The 12,032-nt window shown below is 37.5% G+C and overlaps 1 protein-coding gene across 34 annotated transcripts in view; it reads right to left on the bottom strand.

Moving 5' to 3' along the window:
* The window catches only part of LOC126470085 (twitchin), a 515,873-nt gene that overhangs the window by 139,024 nt on the left and 364,817 nt on the right, over positions 1–12,032 (bottom strand). For all 34 annotated transcript variants that reach the window (XM_050097601.1, XM_050097605.1, XM_050097618.1 and 31 more), the window contains 4 exons: positions 10,142–10,441; positions 7,780–7,915; positions 7,188–7,354; positions 3,653–3,785 (listed from right to left, as the gene is read on the bottom strand). In XM_050097601.1, the coding sequence (XP_049953558.1) occupies positions 3,653–3,785; positions 7,188–7,354; positions 7,780–7,915; positions 10,142–10,441 (736 nt within the window). The remainder of the gene's footprint in view (positions 1–3,652; positions 3,786–7,187; positions 7,355–7,779; positions 7,916–10,141; positions 10,442–12,032) is intronic.

The following is a 12,032-nucleotide window of genomic DNA, read 5'->3' as shown; positions in this document are numbered from 1 at the left end:
TTGATGATAATGATATAAGCTAAACAAATATGTTAAAATAGTTATCTTTGCTATTATTGTATTATGCAACTGTACTTCTATTATTATTGTTTGAATTCTCAATAAAGTCAATAACTTTAGATTTAAAAAATGGCTATGTATAATAATATATGCAAAAATATGCATTTTACAACAGTGTAGGCATATAATAAACACTAAAGCATATAAAAAAATTAGTTGTGGAAAAAAGTACATGGAATTAAAGAAAGCAACATAATTAATACCAGCAATAATTGTAAGCATCTACACTCCAGGAAATGGAAAAAAGAACACATTGACACCGGTGTGTCAGACCCACCATACTTGCTCCAGACACTGCGAGAGGGCTGTACAAGCAATGATCACACGCACGGCTCAGCAGACACACCAGGAATCGCGGTGTTGGCCATTGAATGGCGCTAGCTGCGCAGCATTTGTGCACCGCCGCCGTCAGTGTCAGCCAGTTTGCCGTGGCATACGGAGCTCCATCGCAGTCTTTAACACTGGTAGCATGCCGCGACAGCGTGGATGTGAACCGTATGTGCAGTTGACGGACTTTGAGCGAGGGCGTATAGTGGGCATGCGGGAGGCCGGGTGGATGTACCGCCGAATTGCTCAACACGTGGGGCGTGAGGTCTCCACAGTACATCGATGTTGTAGCCAGTGGTCGGCGGAAGGTGCACGTGCCCGTCGACCTGGGACCGGACCGCAGCGACGCACGGATGCACGCCAAGACCGTAGGATCCTAAGCAGTGCCGTAGGGGACCGCACCGCCACTTCCCAGCAAATTAGGGACACTGTTGCTCCTGGGGTATCGGCGAGGACCATTCGCAACCGTCTCCATGAAGCTGGGCTACGGTCCCGCACACCGTTAGGCCGTCTTCCGCTCACGCCCCAACATCGTGCAGCCCGCCTTCAGTGGTGTCGCGACAGGCGTGAATGGAGGGACGAATGGAGACGTGTCGTCTTCAGCGATGAGAGTCGCTTCTGCCTTGCTGCCAATGATGGTCGTATGCGTGTTTGCCGCCGTGCAGGTGAGCGTCACAATCAGGACTGCATACGACCGAGGCACACAGGGCCAACACCCGGCATCATGGTGTGGGGAGCGATCTCCTACACTGGCCGTACACCACTGGTGATCGTCGAGGGGACACTGAATAGTGCACGGTACATCCAAACCGTCATCGAACCCATCATTCTACCATTCCTAGACCGGCAAGGGAACTTGCTGTTCCAACAGGACAATGCACGTCCGCATGTATCCCGTGCCACCCAACGTGCTCTAGAAAGTGTAAGTCAACTACCCTGGCCAGCAAGATCTCCGGATCTGTCCCCCATTGAGCATGTTTGGGACTGGATGAAGCGTCGTCTCACGCGGTCTGCACGTCCAGCACGAACGCTGGTCCAACTGAGTCGCCAGGTGGAAATGGCATGGCAAGCCGTTCCACAGGACTACATCCAGCATCTCTATGATCGTCTCCATGGGAGAATAGCAGCCTGCATTGCTGCGAAAGGTGGATATACACTGTACTAGTGCCGACATTGTGCATGCTCTGTTGCCTGTGTCTATGTGCCTGTGGTTCTGTCAGTGTGATCATGTGATGTATCTGACCCCAGGAATGTGTCAATAAAGTTTCCCCTTCCTGGGACAATGAATTCACGGTGTTCTTATTTCAATTTCCAGGAGTGTATCAACTTTTGACAAACTCTGGAAAAATCACACCTTAATATACTGTTATAAAAATTACATTTTAATATATTTCATTACAATGCTTTACTGTCAGTGATACCTAATAGTCATGTAAAAATTCAAATGCTCCTACATATTTATCCAGGTGAAAGAGAAAATTTCATTTTATGAAAAACTGTACATGTTTCATTTATCAAATTTTGAAAAAATGCTCCACAATTATTCCTCAGCACAAAATCCCCTGCAACACCCTTTCAAGCTTTTCAGAATGTTTCTGACGACTCTGTATAGTCTACAGATAGGAAGTACATATTTGGAAGCTCATAGGACGAGAGAATTTGTATACAGATTTCAGTGTGTTCTTTGTAATTAGCACTTCATTGCTACCTATCCAAGCAATGTCTTTATATAATATTTTTTCGTCAAGATTACACACACAAAATGAATTAATCACTAAATGTTCTCATAATGATGAAAAATTAATTATGCATATCTTTCTCCATTAAGTTTCCTTATATTACAATATGATCCTAGTGAGTTATGATAACATTTATAAACACCAAACACCAAGCCTAAGCCACATTTGCAACTACCATGGCTAAGGCTACAGTAAATAATAATGTAATTTAATACAGAGGCTTTGTCACACGAATTTGTTCTTTGTATGAGAAACCAATATCAAACAAGGTTGTGTTGTGAAACATTTATCATAATTGGGATAGGCTCATTTCACTGACATATGCATGTATACGGCACTTTTTCTCTCCAGATTCACTTTTAATATGCATTAATTTCTCTTAAGAGAGAGCTCTTTATCCATTTAGCATTTTGCTACTTCTGTTATAATTGCTCAATTTTTTAAATTAAATTATGACCTATCACTTTGCTATGGGGCCAGCCTCCTTTACTGCTGTTACTGGTGCATTATTGTTATAAATATCACAAACATGCCGGACACAAATGATCCTAAGAAAGGTATCAAGCACATAATCTGAAGAAACCTTTCCCAGTACGCATGGTAAAGTTTTCCTCTAACATTAATGGTGCTTTGAAAACACTCAGTACTGGATAAAAAAATGAGCCATATACGAAAATGTATCCCAACAGGTACAAGATAAAGTTGCAAATATCTTTCTGAGTGCTCTGGTGGCCCAGTGCATATGCATCAGATTACAAGTTGAAAGACTAGGGCCTGGGAGCTTGTTAGCCCAAAATTTTTCTCAAGTAACTTGTATTTTACTTTTAAAAACATTTTATGTGTATGAAAACCATGAAGGTGTGCTGCAGTTTGGATGTCATTTTGAGCTATAGATGCCTCCAAAACTACTTACATCATCTGGCTCTTAGAGTGGGAGAAGACAAGAACATACCACTACCAACAAGATTACATATAGTAATCCACTGTTAAGTTGAAAGATACTTATGCTTTATGAACTGTTAACTTCTATCATATTTTTCTGTCTAGAATAACAAAATTAGGGCACAGATGAAGATTTATTATGCCCAACATTGCCAATCTAGGAATAAGTTATGAAGCATCTTACACAAGACAGATTTAATGAGACAGAACAACCTCAGTAGTAACAGTAACAATGGCTACAGTCATTTTAAAAATTTAAGATAGTTGTAAATCAGTTGAGAAGACATAAACATACTGCCAATCTTTCAGCATTATTACTTTGGTCAATAACCCAGGTACTTCCACTGTGTGGAAGGTGTACTCTTACATGAAATGTGGATTAGATTTTATCATTTACAAGTTTCATGAACATAGAACTACTTTTGCCATAAGTGACCAACGACTTTTTAAAGGAAAGCACTATCAGCAATTCAACAACTGATGACATGGTCTTCATCCAAATGTTTAGCCATGTGCTCATCATGCATGACCACAATACAAAGAAGAAAAGTGACAAACTGATAACAGAAATGAAATCCACTTACTTCAACGGAATGCTGCCATACCGCCACTCCACATTTGGTGGGGGTTCTCCAATAATGTTGACATCAAACTTCAGTGTCGATCCTGCAGATAATGTCACATCACGCAAATTTCTCCTGTCTATCCTTGGTGCCACTGTAAAACAGGAATTACTTTCAGTATACTGCGACAGCAATAATATTAGCACTATGAAACAGCAGTTGGACAACACAATGTTGGAAAGTATTGGGAAAACGCTCTTTTAATGATATAACACTTTTCACTAAGAATGAGTGTCTTGGTGAATGAACAAAGCTGGATATAGAGACAATAATGTCATGCTTGCTGTAATGGATAAACCATACTACATTTTCACAACATTATAAAAAATTGCCAAGTTATACCACACGTGAAGCATTCAAATGCCCAATAGTGTTTATCACCTCCTTGTGAACTTGCACTAGAGAAGCAGAGAGGAACTATCAACACACTGAGGCATTAATAAATCAGAATATTTGAAAATGGCAGCCAACAGCACACATACCATATTTTATGGACTATAAGACACACCTTAATTTTTAAGCAATTTAAAAAAATAACATTTCTACCATTTTTATTATTAGATTGCAAAGCCAGGTTAAAAAAAATAATAATAAAATCTTGGTTTATAAAACTGAACTGACCTTCACAATCCCTTAAAATCATCATCTGAACTTTCTTCTTCTTCTTTCTCTTTGTCATCATTGTCCTCTTTGTATCAAGAGCATTACTTATGCCGCACTTCTTGATAGATTTAACCATAATGTCTTCTGTCACCCTAGACCATGGCTGTTTTATCCACTGACACACTTGTTTGATTTTAGGTCATTTCAAACCTCCCTTTCGCATGAATTCATGTTGGGTTTCATCCATCATCCATTTGTTCCATTTTTCTCTGATACACACTTCAAATGGTTCATTGGTTGACACATCAAGAGGTTGCAATTGTGAAGTAATTCTTTCCAGAATAACAGCAACGTTTGTATTTCCCTGTCTCAATTCTCATTTACAGAACTTTTCAAATGACTACAAACTGATCTAGCACAAGAAGAGAACTCTTCTTCAATAAAGCACCTTTCCTCCTCTTCCACACTCTGCTAATAGATAATTTCATTCTAGCCTCATCCATCCAGTCTTTGTCATGTATGTGAACAACAGCACCCAGCGGTATTTCAGAAGTTTTTGGAATTGTTTTGCGCTTGAAAATGATCATTGGATTAAGTTTACTACCATCAGCACAACATGGAAGGTCAACAGTACAGTGCATTCTTTCATGTCCACTTGTTTTTATAGTTACAGTTTAGCACCTTTTATGGCAGCGGGTCTGTTACTCAGCACATCAGATGTCAGAGGAGTTTCATCCATATTCACCATTTGGGTAGCTCCACACTGATCTTTTGATGTTGAATAATAAAGCAATGAAAAGATAATATTTTCACTTCATACTTTTCTGGCATTTTCTGAAATATTTTGGTATTGGTTCGCATGCTAAGTCGATGGTGCTTCATAAACCAATAACACCAATCAACTCCACCCTTTAAGTCTCTTAAGTCCCATTGTAGTGCAAGCTTATGAGCTGGTATTTTAATCATTTTTGTATTATTTACAAGGCCATTTTGATGATGTCCTTGAATCCAAGTAATTATGTCATCTTCTAGTTTTGGCCATTTTGCATTTAATCCTCTATTTGCATATTTAGTTTTCCTTTTTTGTCAGTTCTTCTTTACTAGCCCACCAATCACAAATTGTTTTTTCTGTTGGTGTAGGGCTGAAACACTGCTCAGCTGCTCTGTTCCCATGAACTTCTGCATATGCTATTACTTTCAACCTATAGCCATATGCTACTACTTTCAGTTTATAGCCCACATCATATGAATACCTGATATTTTTAACCAATTACAAAACTAGCTACTAACAAAAATATTCTACTGTTACTGATAACATTAATCACTTTCAATTCAAGTTCACTGGCATCAGAAACTGCAATGATGCACCATAGGCTAGACAGTGTCCTGGGTTGGCGATGGTGGGGCAGGAGGGCGACAGTGTTAGCAAGCTTGTGAATCTCTGCAACTCATGTTCGTTGCATCGGTGCACTGCTGCTACCAGCTGAATCCAATGACGCCAGATAGGTACACAGATTTCCCACAGCATGGCCATTTTTAGGAATGGCAGAAATTTTAAATCTAACACTAGACATTTTTTTTGTTAATTTCAATTAAAGGATACACCTGAATTTTGGAGGCAATTTTCTGAAGAAAAAAGTGTTTATTATAGTCCATAAAATACTACTGGCTTCTGTTGTAATCCTTATACATGGATGCTTACATGCCATTTAACTCTTCAAAATCAAACCAAATTTTAAGTTGAGAGTCTGCAGGAATTACATTTCAACTGAAGTGAATGAGTTCTTTCAGGAATTGAAATAATTTGTTTTTTCTTTTTTTCTTGGCCTGCCCATTTAATGTATCCACACGGAGGAAGGTTTACCAGTAGCAGCAGGCAAAATAATTTTCACACAGATACTGGAACATATAAGGATCATATTTTCTTTCTTCCTTTTCAGTGCCTTTCATCCAGACAATGCTGGGTCAGGGCTTCATGGAGAACCAAATATACCCATGTATATGTCATTATTACAATGGGATCGAGACTCCCCAAAGGAATTTTAAAGCTGTGTCCGCTACCCCCATGCCCTCCCGTGGGAGGAATTTATGTATCCCATCTGTCTGCATCTAGTGTAATTGCATGGTCAAATATGTCTCATTTTTCAAAGCATTTGCACATTGTGTATCCAAGGCAGTACATGGAAAGCAGTCCAGAATTCACCTCAGTGGTGTGAAAAACCACCTAAAAATTGCATCCAGTCTGGACAGCACACCAGTCTCTATCTTTAACCTACAAGGTAGATTCAATCCAGGGCCAGCACATCTCCCTGTGTCCCAGAAGCAACTGTCTGTGTGGATAAGCATAATACTATGTTTCTAAACCAGACAATCTGTGATAGTGATCATTTTAACTCTATGAGTATGTATGATTTTTTTTTTTTTTTTTTTTTTTTGTTATCTCTGATGAACCTAGAAGCTCTAAATCTTTTTAAATGTGTGTCTATTGCACAACACCTCAGCTACATAGAGATACATTACCTTTCCTCTTTAAACTGTTCATTTATTTGTATTCCCTAAGGAAATTATTGGTCTCTAATGCAACAGATATCACTCTGCCTTCTAAAAATATGTGAATAATCTTAATATAATGATACTCATTGTCGGTGCACAGTTTCACACACAGGGCATAACACTGTTCATTTCTTAAGCTATCAGTTATCCCACCAAGGTAATTATGGTGTGATGCATTAGATGCAGCTCTTGCTCTAACACAAATTTCCTGCAAAGTCAGTTCAATGAACTGTGGAGGTCATTATAAAAATAGTAAATTTCTATAATATTTTCTATGTAAAAAAATCTTGTCATATGACACTCAAGTAAAATTTTGTTAATACTGTCTGTGATTACTTACAGAATCTAGGCTTGGCAACGAAGTTTTTGCTTGCTTCTCCAGGTTCACCAGGACCTGCTTTATTTACAGCAATGACACGGAACTGGTATTCATTGCCTTCAATTAGACCATGAATCACAGCTTGTGGTGTTGGACTTTCAGTCTCTAAAGCTTTTTCCCACATCATGCTGTTAAACAAATATTAAGACAATACATATTATTTTCTTACTTTAAGATTCACAGTTTTTATATACTTACAGAACTTCTATTAGATAATGGGGATGAAAAACAAATACTGCAGAAACATTGGATGGTCAATATGGTGATACAGAAATTACAATATAATTATTAGAAAATTATTACTTAAATGACAAAAATATTTAAAGCATATCAACAAAGAAAAACAGACTTTTATAACCCACAATACTTAATTACATCTGACTGATGGGTCTGTCATCTTTTTATGTCCTCTCAATGACGTAACTTTTTTAAAGGTAGAATACTTTATCAGGTGTGTCTGTCAAATTTATTAACAGAAATGTCCCCATATTCCCATTTTACTCATTTATCACTATTCATTATCACAAATTCAATGAACAGATAAACGTAATACCTGTATTTATCCTTCTTTTCTATAATATAACCAGTGATTGGTGAACCTCCATCGTGAGCAGGTTCTTTCCATACCAGGTCTACATGGTTTTGGCTCCAGTCAGCAGGTTCTGGGGCACCAGGAGTACCAGGAGCAGCTAAAAAAAAGTCAATAACTTCCTTCAGTAGTTGATGCATGGATAGAACACCCAAGAAGTACCCAGTGCTTACTGAATTATTTAGTAATGACTATACATTTATACAAATATAATTTCATTATCATTTCATGTATCCTGATAATATGAACCCACATGTAGCTGCAGCAGGAAACAATGATTTATGTATTCAGTTTTGACACAGTAACTAATGGCTATTCCCTTTCAAAATATTTTATGTATATGAGAATAAAAGTAGAATAAGGAATAAGCTGACAAGTTGAATAACAATTTTATAGAGTTTTAAAATGTGGCATCGTATGAGGCAGTATGATAAAACAGAATGATATCAATTATTTTACAATAATGATAGTGTTGCAAACTGCAGCTTATTCCCAAATGTAATGGTCACAAATGGAATGAATAATATGTAATATGTAAACAAAAATACAGTTATATCACTATACTTATACCACTATTACATCACAGTCTACAAGCATCTATGAAGGGAGGACAAGAAACACAAACTGTCTTAAGAGGTCTGAATTTTAAATCATTAGTGAAATCACATATAAAAGGACAATGATCTCTAGTGTAGTTCCTTAGCATGGTTTCCATAGAATAAATGAATGATTTTTTTCACAAGTTCCTACAGTGTCAGTCCTATTTCTGCATCATCCTAAAACTTAGAGGTAAATTCTGACTGATAAATATTATAATTCAAAATTAAATACTAATTTGATTGTACTGTAATACTTGAGAAGGTTCTGAAACTTTCTGGCAGTTGATAAGTGAATATCATGAATATTTTATGCTAATAACATGTAATTTTACTCCTTTTCATCCAACTTATTGTAAAAGGTTATCAGTATGTCTAACGTTCAAAAATATGCAGGAAAAACTATTCACTTCTCTCCATGTATGAATAAGTGGGCATTACTCCGTATTTACATAATCTGAGGAATTAGCAGTCTTTTTGTTGTGCCTGTCTGCAACTCAACATCTCCTCTATATGATAAGTAGCAATGTATCCTTTTCATAACATTGTCATTATTCCACCCTGGATTTTCCATTGTTTGATTTTACATAAACTTACAATGAAAACAAAAAATTGAAGCTAACGCTGCAGCAATTAGATGTACAAATGGTCGCTGGCACCAAAGACTTAAAGCAAAAATATTTGACCAACAATATGGCATAACTGATGAGAACAATTCTACATCTTTTGAAACCAAAAGCATTTTTCCACGAGTTAAGCTCAAAACTACATGAGGAGAAATGATGTGAAAAAGTGGCAGAAATTGTAAAAGAAAAAAAGAATCCACATAGATTAAGTTTCACATCATGTAAACATGATGATATTGATGCAAATAGCAAAATAAAATAGCTAATGCATCAATTCCTGATAGGAAACAATACATTTTAAGACATTCAATTTGCAGCCAAAACTGTCAGTCAGAGAGTGGGCATTATCAGTTACTATTCATTCTCTGGTAACCAATGTTTTTGCTCATATCATGCTTTATTTCAATGGATGGGATGTGAAACTTATTTCTTAAATTTTATTATTTTCATTGTGATTATCTCCCAAGTGCCTAAGGTCTTCGGGAGCATATGTTACATACTTCGCAATCCCTATCAGTCTAGTTTAGTCCGCCTCTGTAGCTGAGCAGTCAGCATAGATGGCTGCCTTGCAGAGGGCCTGGGTTTGATCCCTGGGACTGCCAAAGATTTTTCCTTGGTGGGAGGACTGCTATGGGGAGCACTCAGCCTCATGATGCCAACTGAGGATCTACTTGACTGAGTAGTAGTAGCTCCACAGGCTGGAACTACTTGAGTGAATAGTAGCAGCTCCACATTGGGAAAGACCACAAAACACCTGGGAGAGAGGTGTGTTGACCACATGCCTCTTCATGCTACATCCACAAGATTCTGCAAACCAGAGGATGGCACAGCAGCCAGTAGACATCCCTTGGTGCTCCCCAGCTTGTACAATGAGCTCATATCAGTCTAATTACTCATTTTTCTTTTTCTCACATGGAATGACACTCTGATTCATGCTCAGTCTAATGTTTTGCTTTTCATTGGCCTATAGACTAGACCACATCCTTCATAACTACAAGTGAATATTTTCTTGCTTACATGTCAATACAAACCAATGAATGTTCTCTCTGTAAGTAATTTCACTTGTTAAAAATATAAATTTGGTTCTAACAGTAAACTACTTACTGAAGGGATCCTTAGCTGTTGTAGGTGACAGTGTCTCCAAAGGCTCAGATTCACCTTCTTTATTGACAGCCTTGACTCTAAACTGATAATCATGTCCAGGAATAAGACCTGTTACTTCCATCTGTGGCTCCTTGCTTCGGCCAACTGGCAGCCACACACCAGTATCTGTATCAAATTTCTCAACAACATATGTCTCAATTGGTTCACCTCCATCATCCTTTGGTTTCTTCCATTTGAGAGTACAGCCATCTTTGTGGACATCTGACACTTCCAGAGGACCTTCTGGTTTACCAGGTTTGGCTGTAAAATTAATTTTACATAAAGCACTTTACATTGTATAACAGCTGAGTCCCTCTATGGGTGTAGGTAGTTTTCTTTTTTTTTTCCAAAGCAGTACATTCATATTAGAATACTGTACAGCAATTACATAAAATATTATGAAAGACCACCAAAGACAAAATATAATGAAACTTACATGTAAGTGTGAGTCATATGAATCAATTAATACAATGGAATAGTCTTCACAGGAGTGAAATAGCCCTGGTTCGTATAGCATTGTTATCTTCTCAAATTCACATGGCACTTTCAAATATGAAATAACTATCACAAGAAATCATAGTGTCATTTAGAATTCAGTGTTTCAATTGGTTTCTGAACAGTGCACAAACACTGTTGTGACTGAAGTATTCATGCCTGAAAAACTAAGTATCCATTTACACGTTTCTTTTAGTGCGCAACAGAAGTCCCCAGAGTTGTGCAAAACTGTTTATGTTTAAACTCATTACCCACACACTGCTACAATACTACACACATCTTGCCGACAGAAGCTGAAGCAGTCACTCACAAATGTGCTGTCAAGTGGGGAAGATGTCTACAACAGCACACTTCATAGTTCCAACAGAGCATTGACAATGTAATTTTGAGAAGAATGGACATAGAACATGCAAAGAACACATGACTATTTTAACTGAACAATATGTGTGTTTTTTTGACATCAGAAGTAAAACAGGAACAAATATGATACAGCATTAAATGAAATATTCTGTATGTAAAAAGACAACAGTGGAGGAAATTAAAATGAAAATAAAAACTGGATTCACAGTACTGATGACATGTCATTGTGATCCCGACGAGAAATGCTGCTAGCAGTAAGGAGGTTTATGTACCAAAATTCTAGTTTTTTGACAGACTTCAGTTCAGCAGTGGAATGGAATCTTAGAGTTATCTTTAACTTCTCAGAAGAAATAACTGCTTTTTTCATCACAGTGTCCAGTTACATTAATTGCTGTTGCATGAAGTTCAGCAGGAATTGATAATTAGACATTTTTATCTTCAATTAACTTTGAAACTAGTGTTTACCTCTAAAATAAGTTATTTTAAGAGGAATGTGAAACTTTTCCTTTCCTTCCATTTGCTCCATAATGACCACTTTTTTTTCTTTTCATTTTGTTCACTGCCATTGTACAAAAAGCAGCGGTTGCACCAAAATCAAAAATCACTGATTCTCTTTTACTACTCAATTCTATGACAGCTTGATCTCTATGCATGCATTAGAGCCTACAGCTGTGCACTTTGTGGCATATGTAATCATACATGACTTTCTTTTCCTACTCACTTTAGCACTCACTTCACTGGCTGCTTTGAGGAACATGTAAATGGGCACTAAAGCAGCAGACTAAATTTATGTGAAGTCATATGTGGGCTTAAAAAAAGAATGTAATTCATTATTGAGTGAGATCTTATAAGTACGTCCTACCATAGTGAATCTTTCCCTCTGCACTCTTTTGAAACTTCCTGGAAGACTAAATCTGTGTGTAGGACTAATTCAAGTCCTGGTTCATCAGATAGTTTTAGTCTGCCATGAAGTTTCATATCCTACAATGTCATGCAC

Source organism: Schistocerca serialis, chromosome 3 (genome assembly GCF_023864345.2).
Source record: "Schistocerca serialis cubense isolate TAMUIC-IGC-003099 chromosome 3, iqSchSeri2.2, whole genome shotgun sequence".
Classification (NCBI taxonomy): Eukaryota; Metazoa; Arthropoda; class Insecta; order Orthoptera; family Acrididae; genus Schistocerca; species Schistocerca serialis.
The sequence above is the reverse complement of the archived record's forward strand: the minus strand, read 5'-3'. Positions and strand labels throughout refer to the sequence as shown.